Source organism: Ranitomeya variabilis, chromosome 3, assembly GCF_051348905.1.
Source record: "Ranitomeya variabilis isolate aRanVar5 chromosome 3, aRanVar5.hap1, whole genome shotgun sequence".
NCBI classification, from domain to species: Eukaryota; Metazoa; Chordata; class Amphibia; order Anura; family Dendrobatidae; genus Ranitomeya; species Ranitomeya variabilis.
In genome coordinates, this window is record NC_135234.1 from 401,781,722 (window position 1) to 401,806,944 (window position 25,223).

General features: G+C 43.9%; 1 protein-coding gene across 2 annotated transcripts in view; it reads right to left on the reverse strand.

Moving 5' to 3' along the window:
- Positions 1 to 15,384: 15,384 nt before the first annotated feature.
- The window catches only part of TUBD1 (tubulin delta 1), a 55,435-nt gene continuing 45,596 nt past the window's right edge, over positions 15,385 to 25,223 (reverse strand). The window contains exons 7-8 of one of the 2 annotated variants that reach the window (XM_077296194.1): positions 19,087 to 19,270; positions 15,385 to 17,160 (exon numbers count right to left, since the gene is read on the reverse strand). In XM_077296194.1, coding sequence (XP_077152309.1) covers positions 17,058 to 17,160; positions 19,087 to 19,270 — 287 coding nt within the window. In that variant the 3' untranslated portion in view covers positions 15,385 to 17,057. The remainder of the gene's footprint in view (positions 17,161 to 19,086; positions 19,271 to 25,223) is intronic. The other variant, XM_077296193.1, reaches the window with a different exon arrangement.

Consider the following 25,223-nt stretch of genomic DNA (forward strand, 5'->3'; position numbering starts at 1 on the left):
AGGGAGATAACAAAATTTCTAAAACAATCCACAGGGAAGAGACTGGAACAAAACAAAATCCTCTAAACTGCATGCTCGCAAACACCAGAAGCCTGACAAACAAGATGGAAGAACTAGAAGAAGTAAAATATACAGGTAATTATGACATTGTGGGAATAACCGAGACATGGTTAGATGAAAGCTATGACTGGGCAGTTAACTTACAGGGTTACAGTCTGTTTAGAAAGGATCGTAAAAATCGGAGAGGAGGAGGGGTTTGTCTTTATGTAAAGTCTTGTCTAAAGTCAACTTTAAGGGAGGATATTAGCGAAGGGAATGAGGATGTCGATTCCATATGGGTCGAAATACATGGAGGGAAAAATAGTAACAAAATTCTCTTTGGGGTCTGTTACAAATCCCCAAATATAACAGAAATCACAGAAAGTCTACTACTAAGACAGATAGATGAAGCTGCAACTCATAATGAGGTCATTGTTATGGGGGACTAACTACCCGGATATTAACTGGGAAACAGAGACCTGCGAAACCCATAAAGGCAACAGGTTTCTGCTAATAACCAAGAAAAATTATCCTTCACAATTGGTGCAGAATCCAACCAGAGGAGCAGCACTTTTAGACCTAATACTATCTAATAGACAGAATAACAAATCTGCCAGTCGTCTTGCATCTAGGAAATAGCGACCACAATACTGTACAGTTTCACTTGTCTTTCGCTAGGGGGACTTGTCAGTGAGTCACACAAATACTGAACTTTAGGAAGGCAAAGTTTGACCAGCTTAGGCTACTTTCACACTAGCGTCGTGCACTGCACGTCGCTATGCGTCGTTTGGTTGAAAAAAAGCGTCCTGCAAAAGTGCTTGCAGGATGCGTTTTTTCACCATTATTTGCATTAGCGTCGCATTGCGACGCTTTGCCACACGTCGCAACCGTCGTGCGACGGTTGCGCCGTGTTGTGGCGGACCGTCGGCTGCAAAAAAGTTACATGTAACGTTTTTTGCTGCCGACGGACCGCCATTTCTGACCGCGCATGCGCGGCCGGAACTACGCCCCCACCTCCCCACACCTCCCCGCACCTCACAATGGGGCGGCGCATTCACTGCTAGCGTCGGTACGTCGGCCCGACGCACTGCGACGGGCCGAGTACGACGCTAGTGTGAAAGTAGCCTTAGAGATGCCCTTAATCTGGTTGACTGGGACAATGTCCTCAGAACTAAGAATACAGATAATAAATGGGAAATGTTTAAGAACATCCTAAATAGGCACTGTAAGCAGTTTATACCTTGTGGGAATAAAAGGACAAGAAATAGGAAAAAAACGAATGTGGCTAAATAAAGAAGTAAGAGGGGCAATTACCAGTAAAAAGAAAGCATTTAAACTACTAAAGCAGGATGGCACCGTTGAAGCGCTAAAAAATTATAGGGAGAAAAATACTTTATCTAAAAAACTAATTAAAGCTGCCAAAAAGGAAACAGAAGCACATTGCTAAGGAGAGTAAAACTAATCCCAAACTGTTCTTCAACTATATCAATAGTAAAAGAATCAAAAGTGAAAGTGTAGGCCCCTTAAAAAAATTGTGAGGAAAGAAAGGTTGTAGATGACGAGGAAAAAGCCTTCCTGACATGCGCCGTACTAGTACTGCTCTGCGGGAGCTGCGTTCCCGCAAACCACAGTGCTAGTACGGCGCTGCTATTTCCGGTCATCGTGCTGCTTTGCGCGGTGATCCGGTGAGGATGGCTGCTGTTCTTGATAGCATACCATCCCGGCACGTCACCACGTGGGGCTGATCCGCCCCCCTCACTTCGGCGATCGCTGTGATTGGCTGCTGAAATCTCACCAGCCAATCACAGAAAAGTTAGCAATAAAGTTGTAAAAAAAAAAAAAAAGCATGTGAGAGGCTGTGATCTATGCTGTGTGAAGTAGCACCAATCACAGCCGTCACAGTGGGTGGGTTGATCACCACGTCACCTCACCTGATTAACCCCGATGGTGCCGATTGGCTGAACAATAGCCATACCTCCCAACCGTCCCGGATCCCGCGGGACTGTCCTGATTTTGACAGTCAGTCCCGCGATCCCGGGAGGGACATTAGTTGTCCCGCACTACGTGCCTAGGGCGGGGACAATGCAGGGGGCGGCACCTGAGCAAGGTTTGTGGCTGTTTTTTTTTTTTTTTTTTTTATAAAAGCTGGGTCACCTCCCGACCGACCCCGCCCGCCTCCCACCCACCCTCCTTGAAGACGATACTAACCCTGCTCCAGCGATGGTCTCGGCTTCTGCAGCGCTCCTGAATGAGCGGTCACGTGGTACCGCTCATTATAGGTCATGAATATGCGCATATTCATGACCTTAATGAGGTATCACCTGACCGCTCACCCAGGAAGAAGGTGCTGAGCCGGGAGTCAGGACAGAGCGAGAGGGATGGCCGCGCGGTGAGGAGCAGGTAAGTATGAGGGACGGGGGACAGGATAGGGGGGATGAAGGACGGTAAGCCGCACCATTCAAGATGGGAGCGTGGGGGGGTGGAGAGATGAGCCATGCATACAGGAGGGGGGGTCATTATACAGTATGGAGCATCACGTGGGATAATTATACAGTATGGAGCATCATGTGCAGCCAGTATACAGTATGGAGCATCATGTGTGGCCCTTATATAGTATGGAGCATCATGTGTGGCCATTATAAAGTATGGAGCATCATGTGTGGCCATTATACAGTATTGATCACCATGTGGGGTCATTATACAGTATGGAGCACTGTGTGGCCAGTATACAGTATGGAGCATCATGTGCAGCCAGTATACAGTATGGAGCGCCATGTGTGGTCATTACACAGTATGGAGCGTCATGTGTGGTCATTATACAGTATGGAGCATCATGTGCGGCCATTATACAGTATGGAGCATCATGTGTGGCCATTATACAGTATGGAGCATCATGTGCGGCTAGTATACAGTATGGAGCATCATGTGCAGCCAGTATACAGTATGGAGCATCATGTGCGGTCATTATACAGTATGGAGCATCATGTGCGGTCATTATACAGTATGGAGCATCATGTGTGGTCATTATACAGTATGGAGAACTGTGTGTGGCCATTATACAGTATGGAGCATCATGTGCGGTCATTATACAGTATGGAGCATCATGTGTGGTCATTATACAGTATGGAACATCATGTGCGGTCATTATACAGTATGGAGCATCATGTGGGGTCATTATATAGTATGGAGCATCATGTGCGGTCATTATACAGTATGGAGCATCATGTGTGGTCATTATACAATATGGAGCATCATGTGTGGTCATCATACAGTATGGATTATCATGTGTGGCCATTATACAGTATGGGGCACTGTGTGGCCATATTTTTTTGTTTATAATTATTGTATATGAAACAGTGTGATCAGCAGTGCAAAATGGGTGTGGTTGGGACGTGGATATGGGTGTGACTAATTATGAATGGGTGTAGTCAGAGGCGTGGCCTAAAATTTGCCACAAACTTTATACCTCTTTCCCGTCTTAAAAAGTTGGGAGGTATGACAATAGCTTAGAGCCAATCACCACCAAAGGGGTTAATCTAAAATAGCGATCAATGACCTGCAAGCCATCTTTACCTCAGATGTGGCGTGCAGAGCGGTTGTCCAAGCTCCTCTGTGTCACCTAAGACAAAGACTCCATTGGTGGCCAGTGTGATCAACCCAGCAATCTCCTGCCTCCAAGTGCTGCTTCTCCATTGTGATCCTCCTGCGATCTGCCTGCTGTGTGACTCCTGTGATCACAGCAGAGCAGCACCACCTCCCCCACCCCTTTCCCATCCCCTCATCCCTGTTCCAGTACCCCCTCCCCCCTCCAATAGAATTTTTAGCGAACATTTTTGCACTTTTTTCCTGTGCGTGGCATCCCGCGCAGAGCATTGTGCTCTTCCTGTGTCCGCAGCGCTTTGATCAGTATCGCTGCTGATCAGAGACTGCGCCATGGGAATATTTATTTTTTTTGTAGCTAGTTAGCGTAGCGGACTACGCAGTCTAAGTGACGTCCGATTTTTTTTAAAGAAAAAATAATAATTGTAGTACAGTGTAGTTTTAGACGTAGCAAAGTAGCATAGCCAGCGTCAGTGTTTGACGTCCCCTTTCCCAGTCCCCCCATCCCTGTTCCAGTACCCCGCTCCCCCTCCTCCAATTGAATTTTTAGCGCATTTTTGCGCTTTATTTCTGTGTGCAACATCCTGCGCAGAGCATTCGTGCTCTTCCTGTGTCCGCAGCGCTTTGATCAGTATTGCTGCTGATCAGAGACTGTGCCATGGGAATTTTTATTTTTTTATCTAGTTAACGTAGCGGACATTGCAGTCTAAGCGACGTCCTATTTTTTTTCAGAAAAAAATAATAATAGTAGTTAGTACAGTGTAGTTTTAGACGTAGCAAAGTAGCGTAGCCGGCGTCAGAGTTTGGTTTTTCTTCTACATTTTATCTCTCTACTTTTTATTTCCTCTCTGTTTTCTTATAATAAAGAGCACCCTATACACAAGCCCCACACATTACACATGTAAAAGCACCACTTGCATACACATCCCCAGGGTTTGAAAAAAATTAAAAAAATGGCCCATTCGTCACGAAGGCGCAATTCACCAGAGGAGGCTTACGCCATCCTTGCGTCCGACACTGATTCAGCCAGTGAGGAAGATCCCACATTCCTCTATTCCTCCTCATCTAGTGAGGAAGGACCCCCAACAAGGCGCCCTAGGACCCAGGCAACTCCTGCAGCAATCGATCCCATATGGATTGCACCCCCCGAAAATTATCAGCCCGTCATTCCGGATTTCAGCAGCAACTCAGGAATCCAGTTTGACACCACTGGCCTCACTGAAATTGACTTCTTCAAATTCTTTTTCAGTGATGAAATAATAAATCTTATGGTGGCCCAGACAAACCTGTATGCCCAACAATTTTTCACCAAAATCCCATATCATATCATATGTCATATGCCAGATGGACCCCCGTAAATGCAGCAGATATGACGACATTTTGGGGAATTGTGCTGCATATGGGCATAATAAAAAAACAGCTTCAGCAATACTAGAGTACTGATATTCTCTACAGCACACCAGTATTCCGCATGGCCATAAAAAGGACACGATTTGAAGGGATCCAAACATTTTTGCATTATAGTGATAATGTGCAGTGTCCTCCCTGAGACTATCCCAACTTTGATCATTTATACAAAATTCGGCCAGTGGTTGAACACTTCAGCAGAAAATTTGCTGAGGCGTACATACCCCAGAGGGACATCGCTGTTGATGAATCTCTCATTCACTTCAAAGGGAGGCTAAAATTCCGACAATACCTGCTCAGTAAGAGGTCCTGGTATGGAATAAAGCTGTACAAACTGTGCGAGAGTACCTCAGGGTACACCCACAAATTTATGGCCTACGAGGGGAAAGGCCCCGTCTCACACAGCGACGCTGCAGCGATACAGACAACGATGCTGATCGCTGCAGCGTCGCTGTGTGGTCGCTGGGGAGCTGTCACACAGACAGCTCTCTCCAGTGACCAACGATCAGGGGAACGACTTCGGCATCGTTGAAACTGTCTTCAACGATGCCGAAGTCCCCCTGCAGCACCCGGGTAACCAGGGTAAACATCGGGTTACTAAGTGCAGGGCCGCGCTTAGTAACCCGATGTTTACCCTGGTTACCAAAAAAAACAAACACTACATACTCACCATCTGTTGCCCGTCAGGTCCCTTTCTGTCTGCTTCCTGCTCTGACTGAGCCGCCGTACAGTGAGAGCAGAGCGCAGCGGTGACGTCACTGCTGTGCTCTCACTTTACGGCGGCTCAGTCAGAGCAGGAAGCAGACGCCAAGGGACCTGACGGGCAACAGATGGTGAGTATGTACTGTTTTTTTTTTTTTTACATTTACGCTGGTAACCAGGGTAAACATCGGGTTACTAAGCGCGGCCCTACGCTTAGTAACCCGATGTTTACCCTGGTTACCAGTGAAGACATCGCTGGATCGGTGTCACACACACCGATTCAGCGATGTCAGCGGGACCTCAACGACCAAAAAAGGTCCAGACCATTCTGACACGACCAGCGATCTCACAGCAGGGGCCGGGTCGCTGGTACGTGTCACACATAGCGAGATCGCTACTGAGGTCCCTGTTGCGTCACAAAACTAGTGACTCAGCAGCGATCTCTCTAGCAATCTCGCTATGTGAGACGGGGCCTGAAGAACACACAAATTAACCCCCCTGAATGCCCCCCCGTCCTGGGGGTAAGTGGGAAAATTGTGTGGCAATTGCTGCACCCACTGCTAGAGAAGGGTTATCACCTCTACATTGATAACTTTTACACCAGCATCCCACTCTTGAAGGCCCTCTCTGCCAGAGGTACCGCTGCTTATGGCACCGTGCAAAAAAATCAGTGAGGCCTCCCTTAGCCGCTAATTAGGCAAATGCTGAGAAAAGGGGAAAGCAGAGCCCAATGCAGCGACAACATCCTGGTGGTCAAGTATAAGGACAAAAGGGATGTCCTTATCTTGACAACCATACACCGTGACAACAGCACCCTTGTCAATGTTCATGGGACCACAACACAAGTCCGAAAGCCAGATTGTTACTTGGATTACAATCGGTACATGGGGGGTGTGGATCTTTCAGATCAGGTCCTCCAACCATACAGTGCCATGCGAAAAGCCAAAGTATGGTACAAAAAATTGGCTGTTCACATTGTACAGATGGCACTGTACAATGCTTTTGTGCTGTTCCGGTCTGCAGGCAATATGAGGACCTTCCTTCAGTTTCAGGAGGAAGTCATCAAGGTCCTAATGTTTGGCACTCAGGGAGGTGAGGGCACCAGTACTTCTGAATCTGATAGTGCCCGTATTGTCCTAGGTCAACATTTCCCAGGACAGGTTCTCCAAACAGCGAAGACAGGCTGATCACAGAAACGGTGGAGTATGCTCCAAGAGGGGAATCTGAAAGGACACAACTTACCATAATGAAACCTGCCCTGAGAAACCTGGCCTTTGCATTAAGGATTGCTTCAAAGCGTACCACATGTCCACAAATTACTAAAATTAGTTTATACCCTGTTGACACAACACTTTTATAATCTGATGTACCCAGCACATCTTACACATAACACCACATTATAAATTCATACACCAGTAAAACCAAAAGCATTATAATTATTACTATAAAATTATGCCTCTAGATAAATTCTTTCAGAGGTGTAGTTTTCAAAATGGGGTCAATTGTGGAGGATTTCCACTGTTTAGGCACATCAGGGGCTCTGCAAATGCAACATGATGCCCGCAGACCATTCCATCAAAGTCTGCAATCCAAAACGTCACTCCTTCCATTCTGAGCCCTGCCGTGTGCACAAACAGTGGTTTTCCCCCACATATGGGGTATCGGCATACTTAGGAGAAAATGCGCAACAACTTTAGTGGTCTATTTTCTCCTGTTACCTTTGTGAAAATAAAAAAATTGGGGCTAAAAGATCATTTTTGTGGAAAAAATGTGTTTTTTTTATTTTCACGACTCAACGTTATAATTTTCTGTGAGGCACTTTGAGGTTCACGGTGCTCACCACATATCTCAATAAATTCCTTGGGAGGTCTAGTTACCAAAATGAGGTCACTTATGGGAGATTTCCACTGTTTAGGCACATCAGGAGCTCTGCAAATGCAACATGACGCCTGCAGACCATTCCATCAAAGTCTGCAATCCAAAACGTCACTCCTTCCATTCCGAGCCCTGCCGTGCACACAAACAGTGGTTTTCCCCCACATATGGGGTGTCAGCGTACTCAGGAGAAATTGCTCAATTTTAGTGGCCCATTTTCTCTTTTTACACTTGTGAAAATAAAAAAATCGTTGCTAAAGGATCATTTTGTGGAAAAAATGTGATTTTTTTTTCACGGCTCTACGTTATAAACTTTTGGGAAGAGCCTGGGGGTTCAAAGCGCTCACCACACAGCTACATAAGTTCTTTAAAGGGTCTAGTTTCCAAAATGTGGTCACTTGTGGGGGTTTTCCAATGTTTAGGCACATCAGGGGCTCTTCAAGCACGACATGGCATCCGCTCTCAATTCCAGCCAATTTTGCGTTCAAAAAGTCAAAAGGTGCTCCTTTCCTTCTGAGCCCTGTCGTGCGCCCAAACAGTGGTTTTCCCCCACATATGGGGTATCTGCGTACTCAGGAGAAATTGCTCAACTTTAGTGGACCATTTTCTCCTTTAACCCTTGTGAAAATAAACAGATTGTTGCTGAAAGATCATTTTTGTGACTAAAAAGTGAAATGTTCATTTTTTCCTTCCATGTTGCTTCAGCTCCTGTGAAGCACCTGAAGGGTTAAAAAAACTTCTTGAATGTAGTTTTGAGTACCTTGAGGGGTGCAGTTTTTGGAATGGTGTCCCTTTTGGGTATTTTCTGTCTTATAGACCCCTCAAAGTGACTTCAAATGTGAGGTGGTCCCTAAACAAAATGGTTTTGTAAATGTTATTGAAAAAATGAAAAATCGCTGGTCAACTTTTAACCCTTATAACTTCCTAACAAAAAAATATTTTGGTTCCAAAATTGTGCTGATGGGAAATGTTATTTATGAACTAATTTTTGTGTCATATCTCTCTGATTTAAGGGCATAAAAATTCAAAGTTCAAAAATTTATAAATGTTCAAAATTTTCACCAAATTTCAGTTTTTTTCCACAAATAAATGTAAGTCATATCGAAGAAATTTTACCAGGATCATAAAGTACAATACGTCACGAGAAAACAGTCTCAGAATCACCAGGAACCTTTAAAGTGTTCAAGAGTTATGGCCTGATAAAGTGACAGTGGTCAGAATTGAAAAAAATGGCCTGGTCAGAAAGTTGAATACAGGCTTCGGGGTGAAGAGGTTAAACACCTTCTTCTCAACGGTATTCACAGTGGAAAATAAAATGCTAGGTGAAATGCCAAGAGACAAAGAAAACCCTATATTAAAGGGAAGAGATGCAAAACCGGCTAAATAAGATTAAAATAGATAAATCTCCGGGTCCAGATGGCATACACCCATGAGTACTAAGAGAACTAAGTAATGTAATAGACAAACCAATATCTTATATTTAGGGACTCTATAGCGACGGGGTCTGCTCCACAGGACTGGTGCATAGCAAATGTGGTACCAATATTCAAAAAGGGCTCTAAAAGTGAACCTGGAAATTATAGGCCAATAAGTCTAACCTCTATTGTTGGTAAAATATTTGAAGGGTTTCTGAGGGATGTTATTCTGGATTATCTCAATGAGAATAACTGTTTATCTCCATATCAGCATGGGTTTATGAGGAATCGCTCCTGTCAAACCAATCTAATCAGTTTTTATGAAGAGGTAAGCTATAGACAGGACCAAGGTGAGCCACTCGACGTGGTATATCTTGATTTTTCCAAAGTGTTTGATACCGTACCACACAAGAGGCTGGTACACAAAATGAAAATGCTGGGTCTGGGGGAAAATGTGTGTAAATAGGTAAGTAACTGGCTTAGTGATAGAAAGCAGAGGGTGGTTATAACTGGTATATACTCTAACTGGGTAGCTGTGACCAGTGGGGTACCGCAGGGCTCGGTGTTGGGACCTAGTCTCTTCAACATATTTATTAACAAAATGGTGGAAGGTTTACACAGTAAAATATCGATGTTTGCAGATGATACAAAACTATACAAAGCAGTCAATACAAGAGAAGATAGTATTCTGCTACAGATGGATCTGGATAAGTTGGAAACTTGGGCCAACAGGTGGCAGATGCGGTTTAACAATGATAAATGTAAGGTTATACACATGGGAAGAAGGAATCAATATCACCATTACACAGTGAACGAGAAACCACTGGGTAAATCTGACATGGAGAAGGACTTGGGGATCCTGGTTAACCCGTTACTTGCCAAATTATAAATTTTCATTTTACGGATTTTTCAGAAAAGGGCGTCCCAATATTCAATTAAAAATGACAATGACATGATTTCCTATTTTGAAAACATTAACATTTACAAACACAACACAAAAAATTGGACCTAATTATAAAAATTATAAAATCTTAGTTGCTAGAAGCAAAAGATTAGGCATCCCCAAAAAAAGGACATTGGTAGATAATGGGTTAATGATCAACTTACCTGGAGCAGCCAGTGCCAGGTAGCGTCTGCCAAGACAAACAGGATCATGGGGTGCATTAAAGGGAATCTGTCACCCCAAAATTTGCCTATAAGCTAAGGCCACCGGCATCAGGGGCTTATCTACAGCATTCTGTAATGCTGTAGATAAGCCCCCGATGTAACCTGAAAGAGGAGAAAAACAGGTTATATTATACTCGCCCAGGGGTGGCCCCGGTTCTGTTCGGGTCCGATGGGTGTCACGGTCCGGCGCCTCCCATCTTCATACGATGGTGTCCTCTTCTTTTCTTCCTGTCACGGCTCCTGCGCAGGCGTACTTTATCTGCCCTGTTGAGGGCAGAGCAAAGTACTGCATTGTGCAGGCGCTGGGCCTCTCTGACCTTTCCCGGAACCTGTGCACTGCAGTACTTTACTCTGCCCTCAACAGGGCAGATAAAGTACGCATGCGCAGCAGCCGCGGCAGGAAGAAAAACAGAGGATGTCATCGCATGAAGATGGGATGCGCCAGACCTGGACATCCGTCGGACCAGAACCGAACCGCCCCTGGGTGAGTATAATATAACCTGTTTTTCTTATCTTGCAGGTTACATAGGGGACTTATCTACAGCATTACAGATTGCTGTAGATAAGCCCCTGATGCCGGTGGCCTTAGCTTATAGGCGAATTTTGGGGTGACAGATTCCCTTTAAAAGAGGTCTGCATACACATGATGAGAGCATTATACTGCCTCTGTACAAATCCCTGGTTAGACCGCGCATGGAGTACTGTGTACAGTTTTGGGCACTGATGCTCAGGAAGGATATAGTGGAACTAGAGCGAGTACAAAGGAGGGCAACAAAATTAATAAAGGGGATGGTGGAACTACAATACCCAGAGAGATTAGCAAAATTAGAATTATTTAGTCCAGAAAAAACATGATTGAGGGGTGATCTAATAACCATGTATAAGTATATAAGGGGACAATACAAATATCTCTCTGAGGATCTGTTTATACCAAGGAAGGTGACGGTCACAAGGGAGCATTCTCTGCATCTGGAGGAGAGAAGTTTTTTCCACCAACATAGAAGGGGATTCTTTACTATTAGGGCAGTGAGAATCTGGAATTCCTTGCCTAAGGAGGTGGTGATGGCGAACTCAGTCGAGGGATTCAAGAGAGGCCTGGATGTCTTCCTGGAGCGTAATAATATTGTATCTTACAGTTATTAGGTTCTTTAGAAGGACGTAGATCTGGGGATTTATTCTGACGGAATATACACTGTGTGCAGAATTATTAGGCAAGTTGTATTTTGATCACATGATACTTTTTATACATGTTGTCCTACTCCAAGCTGTTCAGTCTTGAGAGCCAACTACCAATTAAGTAAATCAGGTGATGTGTATCTCTGTAATGAGGAGGGGTGTTGTCTAATGACATCAAAACCCTATATAAGGTATACTTAATTATTAGGCAACTTCCTTTCCTTTGGCAAAATGGGTCAGAAGAGAGATTTGACGGGCTCTGAAAAGTCCAAAATTGTGAGATGTCTTGCAGAGGGATGCAGCAGTCTCGAAATTGCCAAACTTTCGAAGCGTGATCACTGAACAATCAAGCGTTTCATGGCAAATAGCCAACAGGGTCGCAAGAAGCGTGTTGGGCAAAAAAGGCGCAAAATAACTGCCCATGAATTGAGGAAAAATCAAGCGTGAAGCTGCCAAGATGCCATCAGTTTTGCCATATTTCAGAGCTGCAATGTTACTGAAGTAACAAAAAGCACAAGGTGTGCGATACTCAGGGACATGGCCAAAGTAAGGAAGGCTGAAAAACTACCACCTTTGAACAAGAAACATAATAAAACGTCAAGACTGGGCCAAGAAATATCTTAAGACTGACTTTTCAAAGGTTTTATGGACTGATGAAATGAGAGTGACTCTTGATGGGCCACATGGATGGGCTAGAGGCTGGATCAGTAAAGGGCAGAGAGCTCCACTCCGACTCAGACGCCAGCAAGGTGGAGGTGGGGTACTGGAATGGGCTGGTATAATCAAAGATGAACTTGTGGGACCTTTTCGGGTTGAGGATGAAGTGAAGCTCAACTCCCAGACCTACTGCCAGTTTCTGGAAGACAACTTCTTCAAGCAGTGGTACAGGAATAAGTCGGTATTGTTCAAGACAAACATGATTTTCATGCAGGACAATGCTCCATCACATGCCTCCAACTACTCCACAGCGTGGCTGGCCAGTAAAGGTCTCAAAAAGAAGAAAAAAATAATGACATGGCCCCCTTGTTCACCTGATCTGAACCCCATAGAGAACCTGTGGTCCCTCATAAAATTTGAGATCTACAGGGAGGGAAAACAGCACACCTCTCGGAACAGTGTCTGGGAGGCTGTGGTGGCTGCTGCACGCAATGTTGACCGTAAACAAATCAAGCAACTGACAGAATCTATGGATGGAAGGCTGTTGTGTGTCATCATAAAGAAAGGTGGCTATATTGGGCACTAATTTTTTGGGGTTTTGTTTTTGCATTTCAGAAATGTTTATTTCTAAATTTTGTGCAGTTATATTGGTTTACCTGGTAAAATAAACAAGTGAGATGGGAACATATTTGTTTTTTTATTAAGTTGCCTAATAATTCTGCACAGTAATAGTTACCTGCACAAACAGATATCCTCCTAAGAAAGCCAAATCTAAAAAAAACCCACTCCAACTTCCAAAAATATTAAGCTTTGATATTTATGAGTCTTTTGGGTTGATTGAGAAGATAGTTGTTGATCAATAATAAAAATAATTCTCTAAAATACAACTTGCCTAATAATTCTGCACACAGTGTAGACTGAACTGGATTGACAAATATCTTTTTTCGGCCTTGCTAACTATGTTACTATGATGCTTTTAGTCTGGGAGGGGGCCAGTATCCAAGGCCCCTCCCGACCTCGGACGAGATAGTACGTCCGGGGTCAGATCCCCTGCTTTGATATGGGCTCCGGCGGTGAACCCGCATCAAAGCCGGGACATGTCAGCTGTTTTGAACAGCTGACATGTGCCTGCAATAGCGGCGGGTGGAGTCGTGATTCACCCGCCGCTATTAACTAGTTAAATGCTGCTGTCAAACGCTGACAGCAGCATTTAACTAGCGCTTCCGGCCATCCGGCTGGAAATGCACGCATCGCTGACCCCCCATCACGTGATCGGGGGTCAGCGATGCGTCGGCATGACAACCAGAGGTCTCCTTGAGACCTCTATTGTTGTTGATGCTGGATTGCTGTGAGTGCCACCCTGTGGTCGGCGCTCATAGCAATGCTGTAATTCTCCTACATAGTGGTGATCTGAGCAACACCTCTATGTAGCAGAGGTAATCGAGTTGTGCCAGCTTCTAGCCTCCCGTGGAGGGTATTGAAGCATGGCAAAAAAAAAAAAAAAAGTTTTAAAAAATATGAAAAAAAAATAAAACAATATAAAAGTTTAAATCACCCCCCCTTTCGCCCCATTCAAAGTAAAACAATAAAAAAATAAATAAATCAAGAATACACATATTTGGAATCGTCGCGTTCAGAATCGCCCGATCAGTCAATAAAAAAAAGGATTAACCTGATTGCTATACGGCGTAGCGAGAAAAAAATCAAAACGCCAGAATTACGTTTTTTGGTCGCCGCGACATTTCATTAAAATGCAATAACGGGCGATCAAAAGAACGTATCTGCACCAAAATGGTATAATTAAAAACGTCAGCTCGGCATGCAAAAAATAAGCCCTCACCTAACCTGAGATCACAAAAAGTGGAGACACTACGGGAATCGGAAAATTGCGCTATTTTTTTAAATTTTTAGCAAAGTTTGGAATTTTTTTTTACCACTTAGATAAAAAAGAACCTATACATATTTGGTGTCTATGAACTCGTAATGACCTGGAGAATCATCAAAATGGCAGGTCAGTTTTCGCATTTAGCGAACCTAGCAAAAAAGTCAAACAAAAAACCAGTGTGGGATTGCACTTTTTTTTTTGCAATTTCACCGCACTTGGAATTTTTTTCCCATTTTCTAGTACATAACATGCTAAAACCAATGATGTCGTTCAAAAGTACAACTTGTCCAGCAAAAAAATAAGCCCTCACATGGCCACATTGACGGAAAAATAAAAAAAGTTATGGCTCTGGGAAGGAGGGGAGCGTAAAATGGAAACATGAAAATACCCAGGGTCATGAAGGGGTTAATACCAGCCTGCAGCCCGCCTGCCTAGCCTTTGCTGGTTATTAATTATAGGGGGACCCTATGTCATTTTTTTGGAGGGTCCCTCATTTTAATAACTAGGAAAACATAAGTATACAGCCATCAGCTGATATTAATAGCCTGGGAAGCTCCATGGGTATTACCCCCTTTCCAGGCTGTAAAACATCTGTCCCCAGCTGTCCGCTTTCCCTCTGCTAGTTAATAAAATTTCAGGGGACCCCACGCCATTTTTTTCAGAAAATAATTTATTTAGTAATAAAATATATGTACAGTAAACTACACACGCAAAACACTCATATAGCTCACTCACCTATTTATTTCTATTTGTATATCTATCTAATCTCTCATATATAAATCTTGAAGAACATTTCCTTGAAAAACTAAAGGTACCGTCACACTAAGTGACGCTGCAGCGATACAGACAACGATGCCGATCGCTGCAGCGTCGCTGTTTGGTCGCTGGAGAGCTGTCACACAGACAGCTCTCCAGCGACCAACGATGCCGAGGTCCCTGGGTAACCAGGGTAAACATCGGGTTGCTAAGCGCAGGGCCGCGCTTAGTAACCCGATGTTTACCCTGGTTATACCAGTGTAAAATGTAACCCGATGTTTACCCTGGTTATACCAGTGTAAAATGTAAAAAAACAAACAGTACATACTCACCTTCGCGTCCCTCGCCGTCCGCTTCCTGCACTGACTGAGTGCCGGCCCTAACAGCAGAGCGGTGACGTCACCGCTGTGCTGTGCTTTCACTTTACGGCCAGCGCTCAGTCAGTGCAGGAAGCGGACACCGGGGGACGCGAAGGTGAGTATGTACTGTTTGTTTTTTTACATTTTACACTGGTAACCAGGGTAAACATCGGGTTACTAAGCGCGGCCCTGCGCATAGTAACCCGATATTTACCCTGGTTACCATTGTAAAACATCGCTGGCATCGTTGCTTTTGCTGTCAAACACAACGATACACGGCGATCTGACGACCAAATAAAGTTCTGAACTTTCAGCAACGACCAGCGATATCACAGCAGGATCCTGATCGCTGCTGCGTGTCAAACAAAACGATATCGCTATCCAGGACGCTGCAACATCACGGATCGCTAGCGATATCGTTTAGTGCGACGGTACCTTAAGTGACAGAATTGCTCTCATGGTAAAATTACATTGCAGTCGGATTGCATTCGTATGCAAATCAGATGTCATTCGGATGCTAAGTGTTAAAAAAAATCACATTGTACTTGCAAGAAAATCGCATGACACTCATTTCACTTTTCTGGACATATATCAGACAGTGTTTTTTTTTTTAAACAGTGATGGGTATGAGCCCTTAAAGAGATTTTGCAGCCTTAGCCTACACGTCTGCAGTCACTATGTACACTGTGGTCTAGGGGGTAATGTTTCTCCTTATGGAGAGTGACATACCAGCTGGCTTGTCCAGGTAAGGAGGCTTATTCGCCGTGCAATGCTCCTCTGGGAAATTAAATATTCAAATTGCCTCTTCTGAGAAAAAGATGACTTAAACTCTATAGCGCCACCTGTTGGAAGTAGCGATCCTACAAGTCACAATCAACCCTTTAACGAGTCGTGCAATATGACTTAGGATAAAAGCCAAATCAGTATCTCAATTGCGAATGTACACTGTGAGGATTCTTCGCTGCCGGGAGTGGGCAATCATGTCATTACAAGTATGCAATCTGCATACTTCTGGCCACATTCAAATTAGACATGTCCTGCCTCGCTCAATACACGTGTCTTGTCAGTTCAAATTTTTTTGCTCTAAATCTAGCACCTCTACACAGAAACCCCCATATTTAGAGAGGCCATGCCTATCTAGTCATGTGATCATGCACCCGCCACTGGTCCTGGACAATACTCACAGCGCACATTGTGCACTATGAAAATTCACAAGTAGTCCAAGGCCAGACAACCCCTTTAACGAGAGTCAATCAACCATATTGTAAGTAGATCAGTGCTAGTTTATAAATGGTGCTATTCAAAACTGCAACACATGGAAAAATCAAGCGCTAATACAGCCATTTTACAGAGAAAAGAAAATATTACTCTTGGAAGAAGTGAAGTAAAAAATTAAAGTACAAAAATGGCAGTGGCAGGAAGGGGATAAAGTTGTATTCCCTTTTCAGAAAATTATGACATAACTATAGGATGTGGGTCCATGCTTAGCAATTTTTGGACTTTCCATAGAAGTGAACGTAGAGAGCTGTATCGAACCCCATTTTACTCACAGTGGGACCAGGATCGATCAGACATATATGGCAAGGGTGGTCATACCATTGTTGTAACCTGTGCCATCATTCAGGGGCCTAAGAAGTAATGGAGTCCATTTCCATATTCAGAGCCCGTGGAATTTTGTATTACGATGGGCTATATGACTTGCAAAGGGCCCTTACATAGTTCTTCCACAGGGGCATCTTCTGTCAGTGTCCACTAATAACTTATGCCGTATCCTGTGGTTGTGCCATAAACTTCTGAGACAGAAAATCTATTTAGTAGCTGCATTGGTCACAACAATCTGGCAGACTGTAGTTTCCATCTAGTTAACACTCTTTTTTATAGTAATGACAACAAAGGCAGAATAAATAAGATTTATTAAAAATATATCTTTCTAGTAAAAGCTGATACATTTCACTTCGGAGCAGCAGATCCTGCTATAAAACAAGCAGAATAATCATATCATGGGAATAAATACTGCACTCATAAAGTGGAGTAACTGGAAATAATTTGTTCAAGTGTTGTAAAACTCTGCAGGAAATCTTCTTCTTCAATGCCATATTTTGTGTATTGGTGAACATATGCTCTGAAATAGAAAAATCACTCATGAGTAACTCCACCCAAGTAATATTTCCAAGCTGGAAGCAGTTGATCTGTAAAACCTTGCTTTTGTGTGGTGTCACTCTAGACACCGATTTTATTTATGTGTATTTGATTTTTCATTGACTTAGAAGGTCTGGTTACTCCACGGACTGTATTCAATCTAATCTAGTCTTTTTATATTCTAATGCAATATGTTATAGCACCACTCATAGAAAACAAGCCCTTAAACAGCGGCATCGACAAAGTGGTGCCACTAATCTACGTTCCCCGCACTTAAGTCTCATACTTACCAGCCGCTGTGGTTGTCTTCTGCAGTTTGTGACCTGCCGGATCACTCCAGTGTTTCCCTCTCAATCCGGAAATCACAACTTAATGTAAGTCTATGGGTGCCAGAACAAGGCCAGAAGCAGGATCTCATAGACTTACACTGAGAGGTGTGCCCGTTATCTCTGACTTCCTGTCAGTCAGAAGTTGGGGTCACAAGATGGAAGATCGGGGTAGGAGTGGTGCTGGGAAAAGCTGAAGACAGCGGCTGGTGAGTATAATATGAGGGTCAGGGACTTTATGTTGGTGGCACCACTGCAACTCTAACATTTTAAAAATTAGTTGAAGTGGTGCTTTAAAGGTGTAATCCCATCTCCAAGATCCTATCCCAGCATATAGTAGGTGTAATAATATTAACAAATACGTCCAATTATTAGAAATGTAGTATAGTTCTCCTTGATTAGTTATGCCACTTTCCTCATGTGCAGGCATTGCAGTAGTTTAGGTATCCATGATTACGACCACTCATATAGTGACATAATTGAGTCACTATTTTACTACTTGCTGGCCTACTGTTAATAGATGCACGTTTATGCAAAAAGCGTGGCCATTATCAACAGGCAAGAGATTTGGACTAACCATCAGTAGAAAGACAAGTAAACTTTTATAAAGCTGTTGTATGGCAGCCACATCTTGGCTGTGTGTTATCCGCAAGCCAAACTCTTCGTGGGACCCCAGCCTCAAGCACTCTGCCCAAACACAATGAAGGAGGACTGTGCAGCTATTATAGAAAAATGCACAGTCCCCTTTATTTTCAATATGGCACTGATTTATAGGATCAGTTGGTATAGGAAGACAATATCAAACGTGATTAACCTCAATGAGCTGACTGCACTCAGTTTGCGGCCTTTAGACCAACGCTGAAGCCTGGGGTGGCGGGTAACCCGCTGATCATGAGGTATTTAATCCCTTGACCACAAGGTAATGATATAAACTCTATGTATTATTTAGACACTGTATTTCCCTATCTTTGAGTATTAGTACTGAACCCTGTAAGATTATATGTAATCCATTATTATATGGTACGGCTGTTTGGCTACAATACACTGATATTAATTCAGAAAACTGCCATTTTGTTACATTATTATATAATATCAAAATAATATACCGTACTGTGCCACTTTCTAACATGGTTATATTAATTGCATGGCCGTGATATTTGGGTAACCATATAAAAGTTTATATTGAGCGTTTGGGCTAATATGTGGAGCTTGTTTGACCCCATGATGTACTGTGGTGGGAAGTAGGCAAGGTATTATTTAAGCATTATAGGATATATCATTTATGGGCGAGTCACAACTGTACAGAACACTTTCAGAGTAAATCCGGCTGAAGCCCACCAATGTTGAAGGGCCTGGAAGTGAATATAAAATGTATAGAAGCCTCCAGATGTCAAATGTTAGAGATAAGAATAGGGCAGATTAATTTTTACTGCCATCTCCTTTTGTTCTAGAGGGGTGTAATCTATGGCCAGAGGGGTCTGACAGCTGCTTTCTCTCCTTAGAACACACACACTCAGCCAGCATTATGGCCCTCCAACATAAAAAAAAAAAGAGGATGAGGGATAAAGCAACAAGGTTCTTACTTTGAAGCAAACATGTTCCATGCTTTTCCAACAATGTTGTCTAAAGGCTTCAGGAGGCCTTGACTGTTGCTCATTAAAGTGGCAGACTTCTCGTATTTGTTAAAAGCTCTTGGTGTTTTCCAAATACTAAAGGAATCCTCCGGTGTCAACCAAGAAGTATACAATGCTGGATCTCTGAAGCCCTCTGCAATGAAATCAGACAGAAAACGCAATTGTCAAAGATCAACATGACATGTGATGCCTTACAGTGCTGATGGCACCACAGAAATACCGCTACAGTGCCACTAATGGTGCGGTCACAATACGCTGTAGTCAGATGGAACTCGGCAAGATGTCCTGTTGTAAAGTTTTATGCTAAAACCCAAGTGCCTCAGTCCTTCTCAGCCCTTAAGGTACCGTTACACTAAACGACTTACCAACGATCACGACCAGCGATGCGATCGTTGGTAAGTCGTTGTGTGGTCCCTGGGGAGCTGTCACACAGACAGCTCTCTCCAGCGACCAACGATCAGGGGAATGACTTCGGCATCGTTGAAACTGTCTTCAACGATGCCGAAGTCCCCCTGCAGCACCCGGGTAACCAGGGTAAACATCGGGTTACTAAGCGCAGGGCCGCGCTTAGTAACCCGATATTTACCCTGGTTACCATTGTAAAAGTAAAAAAAAACACTACATACTCACCTTCTGATGTCTGTCACGTCCCCCGCCGGCGGCTTCCCTGCACTGAATGTGTCAGCGCTGGCCGGCCGTAAAGCAGAGCACAGCGGTGACGTCACCGCTGTGCTCTGCTTTACGGCCGGCCGGCGCTGACACATTCAGTGCAGGGAAGCCGCCGGCGGGGGACGTGACAGACATCAGAAGGTGAGTATGTAGCGTTTTTATTTTTACTTTTACAATGGTAACCAGGGTAAATATCGGGTTACTAAGCGTGGCCCTGCGCTTAGTAACCCGATATTTACCCTGGTTACAAGTGAACACATCGCTGGATTGGTGTCACACACACCGATCCAGCGATGACAGCGGGTGATCAGCGATGAAATAAAGTTCTGGACTTCTAGCTCCGACCAACGATATCACAGCGGGATCCAGATCGCTGCTGCGTGTCAAACACAACGAGATCGCTATCCAGGACGCTGCAACGTCACGGATCGTCGTCGTTCTCGCTGCAAAGTCGCTTAGTGTGAAGGTACCTTTATCCACATGTACGCTTAACAAATGGTTAGGTTTTAATACTAGAGATTAGGACTATCCCAAATAGGGTCACTATGGTGTGGTGGGTTGGCATTTACATAGTTTTTTTTTCTTCTCAAAATTATGTTAACTAACCACCCTGTGTTGTCATGTGTTATTGCGATTCATTTACTGCAGGGTATTTGCTTGCTATGTTTTATCTTAGGTTTTTGTCTGTTTAGTTGCCAGTGTGAACATGCGCTGTATGTACACCAACTTATATTCCAGTTCATCTCTTTAGGTTTTTGTTAAAGTTTTATATTAGGGTATGTGCACACGTCAGGATTTCTTCAGGAATTTTTGCAGTTTTTTTGCGGATTTCCCTGATAAAAACGCCATAATACTGCATAAAAAACACATACATTATGCATCCTATCATTTAGAATGCATTCCGCATTTTGTGTGCACATGTTGCGTTTTTTTCCGCAAAAAAAACGCATTCCGGAAAAGAAGCAACATGTTCATTATTTTTGCGGATTTTTTGCGGATTTCCCATTAAATTGGAGTGTCAGGAAAAAAACGCAAAAAAAAAAACGCATGCGGATTTCTGGCAGAAATGTCCGGATTTTGTCAGGAAAATTTCTGCAAGAAATCCTGATGTGTGCACATACCCTTAAGCAAAAATTCCATTATGATAATACAGCTGTATTAAAGGGAACCTGTCACCCCCAAAATCAAAGGTGAGCTAAACCCACCGGCATCAGGGGCTTATCTACAGCATTCTGAAATGCTGTAGATAAGCCCCCGATGTATCCTGAAAGATGAGAAAAAGAGGTTAGATTATACTCACCCAGGGGCGGTCTCGCTGCGGTGGGCGTCGCGGTCCGGTCTGGGGCCTCCCTTTAAAGGACACAGCTATTTTGAGCCTCAAGGACAAAGCATTTTTTGGGGGGATTTTATTTATTACGGTGTCCCAAGCCATAGTGGTTTGATTGCTTAGATGACAGTCATCATAAGAGAGTTTGTTTTTTTTGGGAAGGACAAGTTGTATTTTATAATAAAATCACCTTTTTAACTTTACCTACAATTGATGTGCTAAATTTAGTCTTTGGGTCAGTACATATGTGGCCATACCAAATTTGTATAGGTTTTCTGTGCATAACAAACTATACAGAGCTATATTTTGTTGTATTTTATTTCCATCAACAGAGCTGTATGACAGCTCACTTGTGGCGCAAGTTGATGTGTTCATTGGATATATTTTGAGATACGTTAATTTTTATTTTATTCACTTTTTTGAGGTAGATAAATTAAAACTATCAATCCTTTTTTTTTTTTTAAATACAATGCTCACTCTATGTGATAGCTAGTGTAACATTGTTATAGCTGGAATCGTTATAAAATGGAAATGCCATTTATAATTTTTCATTTCATGTACTAAAGAAACTGATAAGGATAAAATGCATTTACGGTATTTATTTTTACATTTAACATTATTTTTTTTTTTACAGTTTTTATTTTAGTCCCACTTGAGGGCTTGAACTTGCATAATTTGAATAGAGATGGCGAACCCGAACAGTAAAATTCAGCATCCGTACCGAACACCTTCTGTTCGGGCACGGACACCGAACATGGACTTCACCCAGGAAGTCCATGTTACTGTTCGGGTTTGCTGTAAATAAATAATAAAAAAAAAAAAGAGAAAGAAAAAAAGTGGTGTTGGTTCCCCTGTATTTTTGATGACCAGCCAGGCACAACTCACAGTTGGGGGCTGCAAAGCTGGTTATGAAGAATAGAGGGTTCCCCACTCCGTTTTTTTAAATTATTTAAATAAATTTAAAAAAAACAGCGTGGGTTCCCCTCCATGATTGACAACTAGCCTTGCTAAAGCAGACAGCTGGGGGCGGGTATTCTCAGGCTGGTAAGGGGCCATTAGCATTAGAGCTGGCTGTCAGTCAGTGCGGGGTCGTGATTATAGCAGCAGCTCACCATGTACTGAGCGGTGACTTTTACGGACTTGGTGATACCAAAATCTTTTGGTTTTTTTTCTTTACATTTTTTAAATGGGGAAATGGGTAATTTGAGGCTATATTTTATTTTTTAATGTTTTCATTTTTTTTTATTTTACATTGCTTGCATCTGTGATTGTTTCATCATTTATACTATATACTGCAATAGAAGACTATTGCGGTATATAGTGAAAATTCTTGGTCTCCGATGTTTGAGCTGCACAGGGGTGACGAGAGAGGGGGTGTTCAGCAGACTCCTGGCTGTCATAGTAACCCCTACAGTTTCCAGTGATCGTGTCCTGAGGGGCTGATGGGGCCTGGTGTGCATTGCACTTAAACTTCTCGTTCAGAGATTGACAGTGGCATCTAAATGGTTAACAGAATCCAGAACTCTGCTCCAGCCAAGGCTGCTAGGTACAGATGCTTGCTAAGTAATATAGCCAGTATCTGCCACGTGTGGTAGGAGCTCCTGAGTCTCCTCCACACCTTTGGACCTCTTCCCAGGGTGCCAATTCATGTCTTAATGAGGGGAAGGCGCTAATAAAGCACCTGGGAACATTTGATATGGAATGCTCATTTACATCTGTGTCCATGCAGTATGACTACAGATTAAAACCAAAAAATAACTTGAACACTTTTAGCTCTAAAACGTGGAGCCACGCTACATGTTTTTTAATAGCACAAGCTTTTACTGTAAACCCGACAACCTTCAGACTCATTCATGAGTCCTATTACATAGTCTCCCTCAGACTGCAAAAAAAGGCTCTGAATCCTTCCTGGGGGAAAGAATACTTTGAGGTTTAACAAGTGACAATGACATAACATGGATGTTATACATTATAAGCCAATTTGACAATGTTTGGAAATTAGTGGTGGACCATCATCAATAACCAACATCATCTCACATGCATCTATGATATACCAGAAGATCATTACAACTGGAAATAAACATCTATCTTGTGACTATATCAGAAATGTATACATTTGGAAAAAATGTCCCATATACAGTGGGTGGGAAAAAACTGGGATTTTTGTGTACTCACTGTAAAATCCTTTTCTCCGAGCCACTCATTGGGGGACACAGGTATATGGGTATATGCTGCTGCCACTAGGCTGACACAAAGTGAATACAAAAAAGTTAGCTCCTCCTCTGCAGTATACAGCTACCACTGGCTCCAGCCCGAACCAGTTCAGTGACAAAGCAGTCGGAGATCATAACCATCAAATACAGGTACAACATGTCAAACCAAAGAACAAACATAGCCATCAGGTCAACAGGGTGGGTGTTGTGTCCCCCATTGAGTGGCTCAGAGAAAAGGATTTTACGATGAGTACAAAAAAATCCCTGTTGCTCCTTTGCCTCATTGGGGCATACAGGACCATGGGACATCCTAAAGCAGTCCCTGGGTGGGAAAACCGACACAACAGATTAAACCCCACATACCAACTGTCTAAAGATGCGCTACCACTGCCTGCAGAATCCAGTTCTGTATCTGCTAAGGCCTGAGTGTGGACATTGTAGTGTTTCAAGTATGTGTGCAGGCTGCACCAGGTCGCAGCTTTGCAAACCTGTTCTGCCGATGCCTGGTGCCGAATGGCCCAAGAAACGCCCACCGACCAAGTGAAATGTGCCTTGATCCCCGCTGAGGTAGGCTTGCCTGTGATGCGGTTAGATTCCTGAATTGTTGAGTGACTCCACCTGGCTATTGTCGACATTGAAGTGGCTAGTCCCTTCCTGTGGCCCTCGGGAGCATGAACAGCGTGTCAGTCTGACAAAAAGACTCCGTCCGTGAAACATACCTTCTGAGAGCTCTCACAAGATCCAAAGTATGAAGAGCCTTCTCCACACAGTGTACCGGTGCTGGGCAAAATGAGGGTAGGACAATGTCCTCGTTAAGGTGAAAGGAGGAAACTACTTTTGGCAAGAAGGGCGGAGACAGTCTGAGAACCCGCCTGATTGACGTTACCGCGACGAGGAAGGCGACCTTCCATGAAAGGTGCGTTAGCAAGACGTCCTGTAGCGGTTTGAAGGGAGACTGCTGTAGAACACCTAGCACCAGGTTAAGGTCCCAGGCGTCCAAAGGTGCTCTATAGGGAGGTACCACATGGGAGACCCCCTGAAAGAAAGTTCTCACCTGCGGCTTGGAAGCAATCCTGCACTGAAAAAAAAGAATCTGCCCCTTGAGGAAGCTCAGTGCTAGGCCCGAGTCCAGGCCGGACTGAAGGAATTCCAAAATAGTGGGAATGGAAAATACAAGAGGAGGATGACCGTGGTCTCTTCAACAAGTGAAAAAGACTTTCCAGGTGCGGTGATAGATGCGTACCGATACAGGCTTCCGAGCATTAATCATTGTGGTAATCACCTCTTGGGAGAAACCAGCTTGGGTTAGGACCCAGGATTCAAGGGCCAGGCCATTAAACACAGGGCCCCTGAGTTCTGGTAGCAAATCGGGTCCTGGGAGAGCAAGTCCGCTCAATCCGGTAGTCGCCAGGGGAAGTCGGCGACTAGTTGCACTAACTTTGCATACCACGCCTGACGTGGCCAGTCCGGAGCGACCAGGATCACTGGGACCCCTTCCGTTTTCATGTTCCTGATGACCCTCGGAAGCAACGGCAACAGGGGAAACACATATGGAAGATGAAACTGACACCACGGAAGAACCAGTGCGTCTACCCCGATGGCTTCTGGATCAGGGGACGGAGCTACAAACTCGGGCACCTTGGCATTTAACCTTGACGCCTTCAGGTCCACGTAAGGGGTCCCCCAGCAATGGCAGATCTGCTGGAAGACCTTCAGATGGAGAGACCGGGATTGCTGTGAAAGGACCGGAAATGTGTCTGCAGCTGGCGGCGAAAAGGTCGCCTAACTTTCTGCTGGGAGAGGAACTTACTCTTCCCACCTGTGGCATCCGAGATAAGCTGGTCCAGCCTCTCTCCGAACAAACGACCGCTCTGGTA